Genomic DNA, 17,678 nt, shown 5'->3' with positions numbered 1-17,678 from the left:
TCACGAGCCAGGTGCCCTCGAGCCCTAGTCACCTAGCTTCTGGGCATCTCTCCTGGCAAAGTCAGAGAGCATGGCTTCTCACAGGGCTTGCTCAAGATTGAGTGATAAAGTGGGAGAGCCCAGCACACACCCAGTCTCGGAACAGTAGCCAGTATCTCTAGCACAGATAGGATATTTGAGCTCAGAGAGGTTAGGTGACCAGCCGGAGGTCACACAGCTAGTAACTGGTTTTTGCCTATAAGCGCATTCTACTCCCTTTTCCTCATGCAGCACCGTGAAAGGACCAGAGCACACCAGCCATGGTATCGAAGGTTCTGACCTGAATTCCAAACTTTTATGAGTTGGAGGGATAAGTTGTGGAAGCAGGGGTCCAGGTAAGTTTCTAGCAAACAGCAGGACTGGAGGGGACGGAACCCCCAGCGTAGGGCGGGCTAACGGAGCACAACACGACCTCCCTCCACAAGTCTCTGGTTCCAGACGCTGGACCTGGTTGCCAGCCTTCCAAGACTGCTTTTGATCCTGGGTCTTCAAAGCCTCAGAGAATGGCCCAGCCAGGGAAGGAGACTCACCTGCTTCTGCTCCTCTCCTAAGCTGTCCCACATGGAGGCCACGATTTTGGACACATCCCCAAAAGTGGCGCTGGGGTTTTGCCCCTTGATGGCGGCTTGAGTGTCTCTGAAGAAGAGCGCGTAGGCGGACACTGGCTTCTGTGGCTCGTTTGGGTCCTTCTTCTTCTTCTTCTTTGGGTTCTTGGCCTTTTTCCCTGGGTCGGTGGAGGGTCTCTTCTCTCCAGAGATCTGCCCGGTGAAGGGAGTTAGGAAAGCACAGTCGGGCCCTGCAGCCAAAGGTTCCGACCCGCCTCTGCAGAGCGGGACCTTCTCTGCGGCTGCCCCGCGACTGTGCAGTCTGCTCTCCGGGCAGTGGGTGGGGATGGACAGCCAACCCCCCTCAACCCGGTCCCCTGCTCTTTCACACCTGCCAACTAACACCTCCCTCAGTGGGGGAGGCACTGGACACACATGCATACAGCTGTGCACATACACACACACACCACACACACACGCCTGGGGGAGCCCTCGGTTTTTGCTGGACTTGTTAATGATAAAGTTGGTTCAAAGAAATACATGCGAATGGAAAGCGGCTGGTGCTCTAGAGAGCAGGAGGACCCACCGACACCTGTCACCTTGGGGCTTTTCCTCTTTCCCACTCAGTGGGTCGACTCAACATGACATTCACATGTCTACAGGGAAACATTCATTTGCCCCAGGAGCAGACAAAAGTCATTCACATCTCTGTCACTTCTTTCCTCCAAGTTAGCATCTACCTCGACAGAGTGTGAAATCCCCTAATCAATAATGAATCAAAACAAAGGCACATTCTCCCAGGGGTCAGATCACTCCTGAGCCGCCGTTATGCCATGCTGCGGGACACCACGGGAAGGGGGTGGTCTGTGCGGCCCCTGTCCGGGCCTCGGATATAGATATTTGTTCTTGAAAGCCCCCTCACGTAATCGCAGGGAAACGGTCCAACTCTTCCACATTCCAGTTGTGCAACTTCGGGGCAGGGGCCTCGGCCCTGTGCATTAGTGGGGGTGGGGGGAGCAATGTTAATGGGGCTGTCTCCCGGGGCCCCACTCTGGACACGGGCTCTGAAGCAGTCAGCCTCCAGGACCCCAGCGCTGTGAGCGCCCCTCGGCGAGCAGGACGGGGAGGGGTGGGATGTGCCCATGACCTTGTGGGTCAGTGATGCACTCGGGCCACACAGGGACCAGCGACTTTGGCCTTGCAGTGAAGACCCCGACTCTGAGAAGTGGCCCCGTGAACTGGGCCACAGACACGATTCAGGCCTCGGGCAGCAAAGCACCTGCCACAGCAGCACACGATTCCTTCTATGGCCCCGGCTCTGGGTCTCAGCTCTGCCCACATCATGGGAGGCCCCAGCAGTGGCGGGAGACAGATGCCCCTTGTGGCTGCCGCAGGACAGAGCAGGTGGCTGGAGCACCGATGCCGGCGTCAGGCTGCAAACACCAGGTGCGGGTCCTGATTCCGCACCACTGATACGTTACTTCACCTCTCCAAGCCTCCATGTCCCCATTTGCCAACTGGAGCTAGGGGCACGATCGCATGGAGCGGTGAGGTGGATTGCATGGGTGACCACTTCCCATGAAGTGACATGAACTTCCAACAGTGTGTTGCCTATGGGAAGAATTTGTTCAATAAATAAAAACCAACGCACCCCAGCCTGGCTCAGGCTAGAGACCTAGTTTCTTGGGGGTGAGGCTGGACCTGGGTCCAGAGGTATCCGCCTCTGCCGGAAGGTTAGGGCGCCCGCAGATGCCAGCAGGCTCCAGCCTAGGTCTCTGCAGGACCCCAGGAAGGGGTCGGAGGCCCTCATGAAGAAGGGGCATGGCTTTGGGAGGCAGGAGCTGTGGGGTCAAGTCCTGGCTCGGCTCCTGGCTGGGTGCTGGGGTGCAGCGCAGCGAGAGGACCCCTCCCTACCCTCCCTGGCGCTGTGCTCTCTGCCCAGGGAGACCCGATACTCTCCAACAGGGAGAGAGCTCTGGAGTCCTTACAGGGAAGCTGGACCCGGGACCGGTGGGGGTGCTCTCACCCCCAAAGGCCTTGGAGGTGGGAGGGGCCCTGGCTTCAGGGATCGGGAGCAGCACAGGTTCCAGTGTGGGTCATTTTAATACCTGAGCCTGCTGGCAGTGCTGCCCAGAGGAGTCGCCTGCTGGACCACCCACCGTGTCGGGATATTTTCTCCAAACCGGCAAAATACCCATAAAACACGATGCTGGGGATCGCGCTTGTTCCACCAACGACCCGCGAGCCCCAGAAGTCCCTCACTCATCCCCTTGCCGTTGCAGCACCATCCACACTGGGGGTTGTGGAAGCACCTGGCAGCAAGCCCAGCGGCTGAAGTCGCCACGGGGCCATCTTGCTGACCAGGTGTTCTGGCCCCCAGTCCCTGGTCTACCTGGTGATTTTCTTCTGTCTTGTTTTCCAGCAAAAGACAGAGTTACCTCTTCTAGTCCTCCCTAGGTGGGTGATGCTCGTTTGGGGCTGACGAGAGGCATCGTGGGCTCTTCGTCTCCACCCCCACTTACCTTGAAGTGGGCTTCTGACTCCTCCTCCTGAGTTGAGCTGGAGGGAGATGGGGTCGCTGACTTGCTCCCCGGGGGTGATGGGGAGCTGTGGGCGATGCTGCTCCGGATGCCCATCTGAGAGATGAGCTGAGACTGGCTGAGGGCGCTCATGTGGCTGGCCAGCATGGCCGGGCGGCCCAGCAGGGGCCCTGGCCGGCCCGAGTCGTAGGCGGCCACCTCCGAGTGGACCATCTCCTGGATCTGAGAGAGGGGCACAAGGCATTTTGAGTCAGCGAGGACCTGAAGCCACAACATCACCTCTGCAGACGGGGCCAGAGGAGGGACATGGGGTGACAAGGGGGCCTGAGGGGGGCTCCATGCCCAGCGGGGCTTCCCCACAGATCCCTGACAGGCGATGCCTCTCTCTGACGGCCGCGTGGTCTGGCGTGTCTCTGGGGGCCTCTGGCTCCTTGACGGTTTGCCATTCCGTTAACACCCCTGGACAGAGCGCCAGCCTGCAGCCCTTGCCAGGCCGCTCACTTCAGCTGTGACTGTATAGATCACTCTGCGCCGAGTCTGCTCTTCTGACCAGCTACTGACTGTGCAGCAGACGGCAGAGGGCCTGGACACCAACTGTGTTTAAATCCTGCTTCAGACACTAAGGTGCTGGGTGACTTTAACCGAGTTACTTAACCTCTCTGAGGCTCCGTTGCATCACTTGAAAAATGCAGGCACTAATCAACCACCCCCTCTCGAGCTGCTAACAATTAAAATGCGCGCCACTTCGCACGCTCTGATTGTGTATGGGTTTGGTGAATGCATACAAGAAATCAATCCTGTAATCAATTACTTTTCTTCCAATAGGTCAGTGACGGTTTCTTATTAAATATTCCTCATGATATTTTCTAAGTGGTTATTTTTGGGTATTAAAAAAAATACTATTGATTTTTACATGGAGGCGCTACCCGAACTAACACAGATTTGGGATAGTGCATTATGTTTACACACATACACGCTGCTCAGTGACACATACTAATTTGCTTATTTTAATTTCTTCTGCATCTGTGCTTATTTTTCCACACTAATATCTAATGGCAAGTTTCCGTGTTTTATTTTCTGTGTTTACTTAGGCAAGTTCATAGCTTTTCTATCTGTATTATGTGGGGGCTTTCTTTTTCCTCCTCAAAAGAATCAAATCTCAAATTTCTTTACACTTCTATTAATTTTCAATGTTCTAATTACTTAGTATCTAAGTTTACCTTTCTTAATCACTTCTTCCAATTTTATGTCTTCAATTTGGAGTTGTATTTTCAGTTCATTGTGTTATTCTTAATTTTGGTAAAATATATGTAATACTATGACCTTTCCCAAGCTTCCTGACATTCCTCAGGAAAACTTTCCATTACTGGTTTTTCTTACATATCTATTTTTAATTTTAGCTTTAATTTCCTCTTTGACCCAAGAATTGTTAGTTTTATTTTCTAAAAAATAAATTTTCTAAAAAGGGTTTTTGTTTCTTTGCCTTTCACTACTGATTTCTAGTAACAAAAATGATAAAAGAGTAGGATCTGTATGATTTTTGCACTTTTGATAATTTAGAAGCTTCCTCTGGACCTATTCCATAGTACATATAGGTAAAAGTGTTTGCAGATTAATCTAATCTATTAATCTAATAATCTAATTAATCTAATAGTGTAGCACTGATCCATCCCATCGGGGTGACTGTATTATTTTGATTCCTTTCTTACCTTTTGACTTGTCTAGACTGCCCACAATTCTTCTGGCTCTATTGAAATCTCTCCTTAGTGCTTACAGTGTTTGCTATGGGAATTGCATTTGGTTTTCAATTGCAAAAAGAAAACTGGCAATTACATCTTCACTTTGGGTTGCTTTAATAACTATAAAGTGTCTCATCTTTTCTTTTTGGCTTGAATCCCGGGGAGTCAGAGATCCTTTCCTGTCTGAAACTGTCTGGCATACCTTCCTTTCTGAGGAAATTTCTTCCTTATATTCTCTCCAGTTCCTTTTTTTTTTAGGGTTAACTTTGTCAAATGTTGGTGTTTGTGTTACTGTGAACTTCAGAAGAAGAACTGAGATGCTCCCCTTTTTTTGTTGTACCCTGAAACAGTATAAATCACACAGAAATCTTACCTATTTCTGAGAGAAACGAATGAATACAGAGATAAAACCGCCGAGGCACAGGGCTTTTCAAAGACTGATTTTTCACATTTTCCATGGTTAACAGGTCTAAATTCTTTGGACAGTTTTGATAAACTGAATATATATATATATATTCAGACTGTTCATTCAGATTTTCATGCTAGTAGCCTAGACTTGGGATACTCAAAGGTTTCTATTGTTAAATCCCCCTCCACAATCGTAATAGTGTATAAAGCATGTTGCATTTCAAAATGTTCCTTCTCAAAAGTTTACATATTTTAACTCTTCACTCAAAGAACCAGTTTGCATACTAAAATCAATTCAACATCTCCCCTGATCATTAATTACTTAACTATTAATACATTTTGCTTTTCTCACTGCTCATGCTGAGCTCAGGTATCACGTGTTGGCCTTTGTGTAGTTTTTCAATTAGACAATTTACTTCATACTCATACTTTTTTTGCTAGCGGTACAGGTTCACACGAGCTGGTTTTCACAACTGGCTGCCTGGCACCAAGTGCTGCTGCCACCTCGTGGGTAGAGGCCAGGGTGCTGCTAAACATCCCACAATCACAGGAACTGCCACCCCACCCCCTTACGCACCCCAGTTACGAAGGCTACAACGTCAGCTGTGCTGGTTGAGAAACTGCTCTAAACTATGCTTTCCCTCCTGAAAAGGGTCTTAGATGCATCATGTGTATTTTTTACAAAACATTCTACGCCTGAAGAAAAAGGATTTTCCTTTTTTCACCCTAAAATTATTTGGAAGACAGTTTTGATTTAACATACCCTTTCGTGATGGTGGTCAGAGAACATGACCCTAGAATTTTACCTTCTTAGTATTGAGGTTTTCATAATGGGTTAGGGTATGTGACAATTTTGGTGAGATCTCCACGAACTCCTGAAGTGATATTTACTCTTTACCTTACACATCTGTGTCTATTATGACATGCTGTGACTCCCCTGGCTGTGAAATCTCAAAAAGGAACTCAAGCCTTCCACCATCGGTGTGTTCCCATGAGTTTCTCCAAAGAATTTAGCAAGTGTTATACATACAGACTGATGGGAAAGAAATTATTCATCCCCACAAATGTCCTAGTGTGCTATCTATGCTTTGTTGTTATTTTTTAAAATGAAAACACCTATGCTTCAATTAATGTTTCTGCTTTAAATCTTACTTTATCTGAGATCATTGTCATTCCATCTTCATTTTTCCCTTTATTTTTATCTTCACTTGACATGAACACTTGTAAACAGCATGGAGGGTGACTTTGGGTCTAGTTGGGCCCTCCATATGCTATGTTGGGAAATATGTGTTGTTATTATTATGTTATCACAAAGAAATCTGAACAAGAGACCAAAGTGGATGGTTTCACAGAGTAGAAGCTCTTACAAGCAATCTGAATACACAATGGCCAAAGACCTTGAACAGGCATTTTGAAGACACACGAACAGGCAACAGGTCCATGCTCAACACCACTAGCCATGAGGGATCAAAACCACAGTGATACAGCCCCTCACACCTGTCAGGATGACTAGAATGAAAGGACATGAGGTAATAAATGTTGGGAGTCTGTGGAGAAAAAGGACTCCCACACTGCTGGTGGGAATATAAATTGGTACAATCACCATGGGAAACAGCATGGAGGAGCCACAAAAAATTAAAATAGAACAGCCGTATGAGCCAGGATTTCCTATTTCTGCAGCTATATCTAGAAGAAATCACCAGCTTATGTTCACCGCAGCATCACCACAGCCAAGGCGTGGAAACAACAGAGTGTTTCCACATGGACAAAAAAAGTTATATATATGTGCACGGGCCACACGCATGTAATATACACACATATATAAATATCATGTTATTCAGCCATCCCCCAAATAAGGAAATCCTGGTTTTTTTCACAATATGGCTGCATCTGAGGGCACCAAGCCAAGTGAAACAAGGATAAGTGCTGTCTGTTCTCACTCCTATGTGGGATCTAATAAAATTGCCAAACGCAAAGGCGTAGAGAGTGAAGCAGTGGTTTCTTGAGGTCAGGGGTGGAGCACGAGGCCCTGGGCACATGCTTCCCGCTACGTGACAATGATTCTGGGCAGCTGTGCAGCGGGAGACTGCAGTCAATATTTATTTACTATACACTTGAAAGTTGTTCAAAGAGTAGATCTTAAAAGATATCCATCCCCCTCCCCAGGTAATGATGTGAGAGGATGGAGGTGTCCCGGATTGCCACGATGGATTCGTGAGTTCTCAATAATTATTTTTCATTTGCATCGTTTCCTAACCATGGTGATGACAGAGATATTATCTCAAGGTTTGGCTGTTTTCACTGCTCACACACCTGCCTTTTCGACCATGTTGCTCATCCTGGACCTATTTTCATCCATTTCTCAATCAACTGTGCTGCTTCTTTAAGTGACTTATCCCAAAGCTGCTTTGAAATAAGAAAAATCTGCGCGATGCTATTTTTGCATAGTTATTTAATTTGTGTAGTTATGTAATTGTGTAGCTACTTAGCTCTTTTGAGTCAAACCCTTTCCATTTTCTCCCGATAAGTGGCATTTTCTACTATTATGCCTTTGATTATTGCCTCTTTTCTACTGGTCTTCTTTTCCCGCAGAACTTCCTATTAGCAACATATTGAATCATCAGGATCTTTTATCTCTTCAGCCATCATCTTGAACTCTTTAACGTCTTCCTTGGCATTTGAGAGAGAATCTTGAGCTGATCACAGTTCTTACTGGATTGTTTCGTATTCATGACTTTCACTGCATTTCAAATCCAATAATTACATATTTCTTCTGAAAGCAATCTTTCCTGATTTCAATTTTTTCTCATCACACGGATATACATTATCATTGAACTTTGTCAAGAATGAGTGTTTCTCCCCATCTCTTAAAGTAGAGTCTTCAGAATGACCTTTTTCTTTATGTTCCTAACACCTACATTAGCACCTTGCACACAACAAAAGCGAATGCTTGCTGGACCTATTGTACATAGTTAGAACAGAAAACTGGATGTGATCTGGGAGCGATGTCCAGTTTGGCTGTGCTGTGGCCAGGGTCTCCACGGAAGATGGTAGGGCTCGGGGCCACTTCTGTCCGGTTATCATTACAAATAGTCTCAACAAATGATTATTAGGCCTTTCATGAACATCTTCTTTGTGACAGACATAATGCTAAGTCTGGGGGCCAGAAAGCTCCCATCATGGGCCCTTCTGGGCCCCAAAGTTGATTAGGGAGCCAGACCCCAACATAAAGATAATGCAGAACTATGTCTCACACTGCGCAGGCCGTCTCTTGCTCCCCTGTGGCATCAGCCTTGTCCTGGCCTGGCAGCACACCCGTGGAGCTCTGCACCCTCTCCCTCCTGCGCTCACCGGCCCCTCCCCACAGCCCACACGGCCCAGTGGGTTCTCTCTAGTGCCAGACTACCCACTCCTGGTCCCATCCTCCCCTGCCATCATCCTAGCTTAGAAACAAGGCCACTTCCTCAGAGAAGCCTCCCCTGCTCTCCCCTCTGCTCTTCTGAGCCTTTCCCAGGCGGATGGCAGCAGCTCCTCACAGCAGCCACACAGAAGTGCCTGCCCAGCCCCAGGTGGCAGCATGCAGCTGGCACTTCGGTGGCCTGGAAACACGTGGGCGCGGCCCGGAGCCACATCTGCACATCCGGGAAGGATGGAGCCCAGGAGCAGTAAGGAGCGCCCGGTGGACACGCCTAGGTGTACCTGGCTTAACAGACTCCGCTGCAGGGACACAAAAGTGGTTTTTGCAAATTCTGCATTTGCGTTCTCCAAGGAGAGTAGTCTCAGGCCCTGAGGGTCCCCCCTGCCTCTGGGGATCCACAAGGAGCCTCCGCGTGTCAATGCACACGGCCTCACACTCTGCCGGGAGCAGGGGCTCTGCCGTTCCACGACATTTCTTGATTTATGAGCACCACCAGAGCCCAGAGGAAAATGAGCAAGCCATGAGCAGCACTTTATAAGCCCTTCCACAGCGTCCCAGTAACCCTTCCCAAAGGGCACCACACCTCTGCTTTTACAGAGGATGGTGATGATGGGGAAGGATGATACTTACTTTCCTCTGCTTTCAGTGCTGGCTGTGTTTGCGCGCCGTGCAGAGGCTCCATGAACAACCCTTTGGCATAAAGACACTGATGCGCAGAGAGGTTAAGTGGCTTTGCTGAGGTCACACAGCTGCGGAGTGGGAAACTTGAATTTCTGGCTCTCTTCCCACACCGAGGTCTTTTCACAGGTCTTATCTGACTGGCTCTAACTTGCCTGGAGGCTGGTATAGCAAACCCTCTCTCATGGGACAGCTGTGAGGAGCCGAAGAAAAAATAACTTTGCACAAAATTTGGTATTTGGTAGCTCTTCTGCACGAGGGTTCCTTCCCTTCACCCCTCCATGGACTTGCTTCAAGGTGTGAGCTTGAATAGGATCAAGACTCTCTCCCCGACAAGGGCTTGTGATTACATCATTTCGCGCACCCAAAGAATCCAGCAAATTCTCCTCATCTCAAGACTTTTTGGTTTTTCACATCTGCAAAATCCCTTTGGCGACATAAGGGAACAGCTATAGGCTCCAGGGTTCAGGGGGACTGGGTGGGGGGACAGTATTCAGACCATGTACCCCAGAATCAATGACGTTAGAATTACAGCCAAAGCTCCCCCCCCCCCAACCTCTCAAGTGAGCAAACTGCTCTCCGAAATCTTGGGCTTCGAGTCAAATATTTGACAATTATTTCCTTTTAGGAAAACAAAAATTCAGCACGAAAAAGAAGCCAATAGGAAGGCTTCCCCAGTGCCTCCTGGCTCCAAAGCCTCGTCAATAATTATTTTAATAAACTTTCATGCTTGGCGGGAGTTCCTCCGCACGCTGACAAATTCCTCCTCAAATTTGAGATGTCTTGTTCAGAGTAATAGCTACAGTGCACAGGTGCCCAGCTGCTGTTGTAAAATCAGTAAGCATTTAATTGAAACAAACGACTATAATAGTACATTATCCCTGCAGGCCGAACGCCATCCCAGTTTTAATTATTGAGTTAAGAGTCAGACTAATTTATCCTTTAAAGCAACAGCCTCATTCCTGGTTACGCTGATCATCCTGCTATGAATATGAAGGCTCCAGCAGGGACGGATGTAAATGAAAGCAATTTGTCCCCTTCGGGCTGGTTTTGTCTTTGAAGAAAGGTTTGCAAACACAGGCAGCTGAGAGAGCCGGGCTGAGGGTGAGCCCAGAACGGGCTGGGCTCTTCGTGCAGTCTCTGACATTCGACCCGTTCCTCTCTGCTCAGAGCCTGTCCCAGTTACCACCAGTCTAAGTGAAGTCCGAGTCCTTACCAAGCCCCAAGCTCCTGGAGCGCCCCCTCCCGCACCTGCCCCGACCTTTCTGACGGCCAGCTGCCCGGACCCACCCCTCTACTCCGCTCCAACACACACACCTCCTTGATGTCCCTTCAGCGCCCAAGCAGGCTCCACCCCAGGCCCTCCTCCAGCCACATCCCAGGGGGCATTTGACGGTCTCTGGAGCCACACTTGTAGGTACAGCTGGGAGATGTGACTAGTGTCTAGCAGGTGGCAGGGCAGGGACGCTGCCCAACACCAGAACATGTCCAGGGTGGTCCCCCGCACGGAGAAGGACCCACCCCAAGCCAGCAAGATGCCAACGGCCAGACCCTCCCTGTCAGCTGTCTCTCTGTGGAATGTTCTCCCCCGTCGGGGCAGGGGACACCCACCCCGTGACTTCCCACCTCTGACCAATCTCCCCTTTCCTAGGAGCCCACCCCTGGCCGTCCTGCCCCATCCTGCCACCTAGGCCCCGCCCACTGCCCCGGCTGCCCAGTCCCCTGCCTGCTCTGCTCTTCCAAAGCACCTGCTGCTTAAAAAGACATTGTAGACTGGGAAGTTCATCGCTCAGTTCAGTGACAAGGCGCCTTCCACCTCCTCCCTTCAATCCTTCCACACTTCCCCACTCTTATTGTTATTTTTAGGGTTTTGCAAGGTTTTCAGGACTCATCTGTCACATGCCAGCTGACACATCTGTCTTTCTGCAACATCTGCTGTGTGCCAGGCACCGTACTGAGTCGTGGACTCCTGGCAGGGGTCAAAGATGGCGCCAGCCCATGGGCCAGCCACTTGGGAGAAGAGGGAGGAAGGTGTGGTCACTTGTGAACAGGTTGAACCTGAACATTGCATCAAGTGGAGGCGACAGGGGGTCATTACAGGGTCTGTTGCTTAAAGGAGGGGACTGAGCAGCACAACTGGCCTGGGACCCCCAGGGGAACCCAGTCACAAAGGCAGAGACAGATGTGGAGGGGTCTGCAGGGGGCTGAGGAGGGGTGGTCTTGTTACAGGGCACCCCAGTGTGAGCTGGGCTGCCTGTCCGTGGGCCTCACCTGTGCGCTTACAATTCAGTTGTACTGAAGGCACACACAAGAGGGTCAATAATGGATTTGTTTACAAAAGGGGAAAGGAAAAGGAGCAACCCAGGGAAAGAGAGAGAGGTACAAGAGAACTAGAATATCTTACCGGCTCTGCTGACTTGGAGCTCTGATAACAAACTAACTGAAAGCCCCAGTCACCGGTCCCGAGAGCCTTGCCCCAGCAAGAGAGCGCCATAGAAAATAGCGCCCTATTTATCCCCCAAAGTCCCAGAATGCCTGCTTGGCTCCGCCCTTGGGTCCTCGCAGTTCTCTCCCTGGTGCTGCTGGGAGTTGTAGTTTTCCGTTCCTTGGGTTGGGGGTGGAGTCCACAAAACTCTGCAGAGTTCCTTTAGGACATCCTTCCCCTTAACAGTCTGCACAGTGGAAGAGCCCAGGAGCGTCACACTGAGGACGGGGGAGCTCCTGGCAGAATGGGTGGCCAGCTGGCCTTGCACAGCCACGCCAAGTGCAGCAGAGGCAGCCTGTGCCAGTGGTGATGGTGTGGCGGCCCCCTGGGGTCAGTGATGCCTCCTGGAAGCTCCACCAGGAACACACAGGCCTGGGGCAGTAGGCAGGTGTCGAGGAGCTCTGTATTCAAGAGCAGGAATGTGGGGGGGGGAGTTCTGGAGGGGGGTACGCCGCAAATCCCCCGGGCCACCCGGGGCCACGCCACCCAGTGCCCACAGTCTCATCTTCTGTCTTACGTGACCCTTTCACAGCCCGTGACACAGACCTGCTGTTCCCACTGCACAGGTGAGCAGGGGCGTCCTGGAGCAGCAATCCTTGAATCACTGTCTGCAGCTCAGAGCAGGGCCAGGGTCCTGCCCTCCAGCCTCTTCTCGCCCTGAACCTCTACACGTCCCTGTCTTTGCGTATTCTGTTCCTTCTGCCAGTGATCTGTTCCCACACGCAGAGACTGGCTGCAGTGACTGCGGGGACCGAGCCACTTCATCTCTGGCATGCTCAGCTGGGGAGCACTAGAAGAGGCAGAGGTGGAACGAGATTTACATCTCAGAAACCACACTGGCTGCCCCAGTGGGGATGAACCAACTCATGAATGAGCGAGCAGGGAGAGTTCAGAGGCCGTGGCGGCAATGTCTGAGTTGCCACGGGGCAGCGGGCCTGGAACCAAGGAGCAGCACAGTTGGGAGAGGCAGGAGGCAGGCACAGCCGGGCCTGGTGGCAGCTCTGGGTGGGCACAGCTTGGCTCAGACTCCTGGCAGGTGGCAGGACCCCACGTGAGAGAGAGATACAAGGAGAGGGGAGGGTTACTCACCCCTCCCCCTTAATACTCAGCATTCTACATGCTGAATTAGCACATGTGCTAATTATAACCATCTTTCCAAAGAATTTATTACAGGATATTCCAGGCTAATTATAAATTCTCTGTAGCTGATCCTGAGCAGTTTGCTAATGCGGCGTTGAAATCTCTTTGGCCACCCTCATTTAAATTATTCATCAGGCCCTGCAACAGTTGTGAACTGTAATTTAAACAGTCAGCTCATGAATATTCAATTAACACAACAAACACTGGCATGTTTTACTGCCTTGCCGCTCAATATTTTGTATCCTCACCCATGTTTACATGTTTTTATGAACTCTCGAGAAAAGCACAGCCTATCAAAGCCCCTGGTTAGGCTGGGATCGAAATTCTGGGGAGCGGCTGGACGCAGCAGGTACCAGTCTCAAAAGTCTTACCCAGACGATTTGTGGGCCGTGGGTTAGCAGGCTGGAGAGGGAGCCCCATGGCAGCTTCACACTGCTAAAGAAGGGAGGCCCAGAGAGGGCAGGACAGGCTCTGAAACCACACAGCAGATCCGAGGCCCCGAGTGGACTCAGGCCCAGGCCCATTCCCACTGCCTTATATGCCATCATTAAGTGGCAAGGGGCCTGAGGACCTGAGCACCCTGGCTCTGAGACAGTGTCAGGAACGCGAAGCAAGCCAGTGTTCTCCGCCCCAGCCCCTTCAGAGCCAAGTGTTGCCAAAGTAGGTCCAGCTGCTTAGGGCAACAGGTTGTTTAGAATCCAGGCTGGCTGCACCCTTAAAAAGCAGAGTTCCCACCCCTCCCAGGCTAGGCCGGTGGGGCAGAAATGCTTACTGCCTCCTGACCTTCAGCCCCCACAGTTATTAAGTTTCAAAGCCTCTACAAAGGGTTCTTTTATCTTCACATCCCCTGTGACAGGCGCTATGAGGCTCTCCACTATTGAGATGAGAAGAGGCAGGTCAGAGGACTGAAACTTTGCCCCCCGAGAGCTCTCCTGGTTCCTTCTCCGAGACCATACTTCAGAAACTCATTTTTACAACTCTTAAGGAAGCCATCCTGAGGGGGTTTTAGAACAGAGAAAAAGTCAGAAACCACCCTGATGACTGCCCACGACATGTTGGCACTCACAAGGAAATAGCCACGTGGTGGAATATTATGCAGCCATTAAAAATAAGGGCATCGTCTAAAGACAGAAATATATGCATTACACACTGTAGGGGGAAATCAGCAGGTTACAGAGGAGGCTAGGCACAGAAAGGGCACGACATAGAGGCCTACTGTGTGAGCCAGGTGTGTATAATGCACAAAGATGACGAGAAGACATTTAACAAATGCTTAAGTTAATAATGGTTACTTGCAGGTGGTGCGGCTTTAATGAGCTCGTTTCTCCTTTGTATTTGCTTGTGTTTAAAATTTTTTACATCGAATATGCACCATTTTTCTAAAAATCAACGAAGCTATGCAACAATAAAGGTACATGAACTAAAGAATCAAAAGTGTCTAATTTAAACATCTACAGAAAGAAAGAGGGAAAAGGGGGAAGGAATAAATGAAGAGAAAGAAAAGGCATAGAACAGGAAGATAACTAGACCGTGGGCTCTTTGCAGGAAGCAATCAAATGCAGCAGATGAACCAACAGCATCGGTGAAGAGCCCAGAAAAGGAGGGAAACCGCCTGAAGTGCCCCTCCCGCTTTGGGGGCTCCGGCGCTGGGGGTCCTGGCTGCTGCTCTTTAGCTCTGGGGTTTGCGTCGAGCACCCACTGGCTCCCTTCACCCTGAGCGTGGCATCCAGCTCTCAAGTCCCACCAGTATAGTTTCCCCCAGAGAGGGCTCCACTTGTGTATTCCAAGTATACCAAGAACAGGCACCAGGCATGGAGGTTGAGGAGGATGCGGGGCGGGGAAACTTCAGCCTGGCATCTGCCGGAGGGGGGCGAGGGGGCACTGGAGCTTGGGGGTGAAGGCTCGAGCAGCGGCACCGTGTCCGGGAAGGTCTGGCCAGGCCCGCTCGAGTCCTCAGACCACAGTCGCCCATCGGAAGACCCCAAGACGCCCAGGGAGACCTGCCTCCCCCACCCCTGCCCTGTGCTCACTGGCTGGGGCGCCTGATTCAAGTGTGGCTGCTGGGAAGGTGCACTGGTGAGCCAGGGAGCCCCTGCCCTGGCCTGCCACATGCCATTTGTACTTCTGCCTAAGCCCCTGGTGTGCGCTTACCTGGCAGCCGCTCTAGCCCAAGGCATCCTGAGGCCACGTGGCCTGGAGTCCTGATACAGGCTGGGGCCAGGCCAGGGAACCTGCTTCAAGGCCCGAGGCAACAGGAGGCGTGAAGCCCTGGGAAGAGCTAGGAACCACGGCAGAGGTGTGGCTCCTCTGGCTGCTCTGGGCACTAGGTTTGCACCTGTCTCAGGGGAGATGAGATCCTCATGGCAGACAGAAGCAGGTCCACTGTCCTAAGGATGACTCCTGGGCCTGGGGACCCAGCCAGGAATGGTGGCCTCCAGGGCTGGAAGTCGAAGGCGGGCCAGAGAACCTGCATCTCTAACTAGTCCCGTGTACTGCTCATCTACGCAGGACTTCGTTTTAGAGGCAGATGCTTCTGGCGCTCCACCCACATGGCCATAACCACGGTGCTGCTTGGGGCTCTCAGCTGCCCCTCCCAGCTGCCCTTCCCCAGGGTACAAATGTGGTCTAATTCAAGCTCCAGAGCTCCCTGGGGCACCAGGTGGACCTCCTGGATGCCATCTGGAATATTCCGTTTCCTCCTCAAAACAACCCCGCGCAAACACTGGCACCAACAAGCTCAGCAGCTTGGCTGAGGTCACATGGCTGTCACACGTGCAGCTGTGACCCCAGAGCTGTCCCTCACGGCCAGGGGCTCTCCTGACTGTGGCTCTGTCCCCAGCCCCTCAAACGAACTACCCATGAAATCTTGGGGACTCTCCTCAGTGCAGTAATGTGGGGCTCGTCCCGTCAACGTGTGACGGGATGTAGTGACATCCCTGTGCAGTCCGTCGGGGCGGTGGAGACAGGCCTGAACCCAGGCTCCTGCCTCTGGGCCTCTCTGGCGGCTTCTGGGGCAACAGCAAGCAGGAGCCGCGGCTTATTCAGAAGCTGTCCTCAGGGCCAGCATCCACGGCCCATGTTGCCGCCCCCCCAAACAGCCAGTCACAGGTTCTAACTGCTCACCCCAATTCCTTTCTGTCTCGCTTGTTACCACACGTTTGGAGAAACAGCCAGGGGGACGGATTTCGGGTTTGCTCCCCCCACCTGTCTCAAACGAGAGCTCTGCCCACACAGCACGGGGTGGAGAACACCAGGGAGAGTCCCGTGCTCAGGTCAGAGCCTGAGGGGCTGGCACAGTGGCAGCAGAGGGCTGTCGCTACAGTGTTGGGTGCACAGTGTTGGGGTCCGCACAGTTCTTGTCTGGCTCCCACCGTTCCTGACTGGGAGCCCTGGACAAGCACATACCCTCTGAGTCTCTGGCACACATCTGCAAACGGAGACACACACGCCTCCCTCCAAAGTCCATGGAGCACTGGGCGAGACACAGAGGGCCACAGCGTAGGACGGCTGGGCAGTAGGGGTCACCTCAGCTTACTCCCCAAACTGATGTAGGCAGTGGTCCACACAGGCAGCACTGACTGTTCATTCATTCATTCATTCATTCATTCATTCAGTCAGTCAGTCAGTCAACAAACCTTTTCAGGGAAAGGTTTGCTACCACCAGTACCGAAGCTAAACACAGGCAGCACCAGCTCCAGCTTCGGTAATGCTCACACAGGGTGAAAAACACCCAAGGTCACCCACAGGGTCAGAATAGAGCCCCCAGGCCTCCAGACGTCCAGTTAAAAGCAGGGGTGCCAGCATGGGTGATTTGGTGATGGGAAACCCAAGGGGATTGCAACTGAGATGGAAACAATGCACAAAAATATGTAAAAAATAAATTATCATAAAATTAAAAAAAAAAAGTAGGGTGCCACACTGCCACCACACAGTGGCCGCAGAGGTTTGCCCCACACCGCCTCTCCGGGAAATGCTCGCGTTGCCTCGATGCATCCACGTTCCCTGCTGGAGCCTGAGTGCTTAGATGAGCTGTATCTGTCTTGCTGCCTTTTAGAAAGCCTCAGCCTGCTAAATGGACAAAGCCGCAAGATGAGAGAAAGTGCGCACGAGACTGACTTTTTATTATCCAGTCAGAACCGGGGGAAAATGACTCCAATAGATCTCAAGTTTTATGTGCTCCAGACGTTCTGCAGAGCCAGAGATGGCTTCTCAGCAAAGCCGCCGGTACATTAAAAGCTCATTTTCCCAAACATGGCCCTGAATATGCACTCGGAGGAAAGGGCCATTAGACTGGGTAATAGCGAAGCTGCAGCCGACCGACGTGGCTGTGATTTTCTCTGACTTCTCCCTCGTGACTCGGGAGCGCGTCCCCGGCAAGCTTGGCGTCTCGCCCGGACTGGAAGTTAAACGCTCTGCCCTGCACCCACACAGCCACAGGGTCACGACCCAGCTCCCAGCCGCGGGCCGCCGGCTCCCTCTGCCAGCGCTGCCACAGCAACCGGGGCTCGCGCGCTCTGCGCATGCCCACCGGCGCCGCTCCCGGCCACGCCCACGAAGGAGCCTCCCTGAGGGAATGCTGTGGCCCGCGGGCGGAGCCCGGGACCTGAGGGTGGGGGTGCCGCGGCGTGATGGGAGGGGCCGAGTCAGGGGGCGGGGCCCGGTGGCCAGCGAGTGGCAGGGCGCATG

At 51.7% G+C, this 17,678-nt stretch overlaps 1 protein-coding gene across 1 annotated transcript in view; it reads right to left on the bottom strand.

The window, feature by feature from the left end:
- Positions 1-17,678, bottom strand: part of TOX2 (TOX high mobility group box family member 2) — a 62,198-nt gene that overhangs the window by 4,312 nt on the left and 40,208 nt on the right. Inside the window, exons 4-5 of the mRNA XM_012728463.1 lie at positions 3,107-3,346; positions 570-797 (exon numbers count right to left, since the gene is read on the bottom strand). Coding sequence (XP_012583917.1) covers positions 570-797; positions 3,107-3,346 — 468 coding nt within the window. The remainder of the gene's footprint in view (positions 1-569; positions 798-3,106; positions 3,347-17,678) is intronic.

This window comes from Condylura cristata, unplaced genomic scaffold, assembly GCF_000260355.1.
Source record: "Condylura cristata isolate star-nosed mole 26May11 unplaced genomic scaffold, ConCri1.0 scaffold00022, whole genome shotgun sequence".
NCBI lineage: Eukaryota > Metazoa > Chordata > Mammalia > Eulipotyphla > Talpidae > Condylura > Condylura cristata.
The sequence above is the reverse complement of the archived record's forward strand: the minus strand, read 5'-3'. Positions and strand labels throughout refer to the sequence as shown.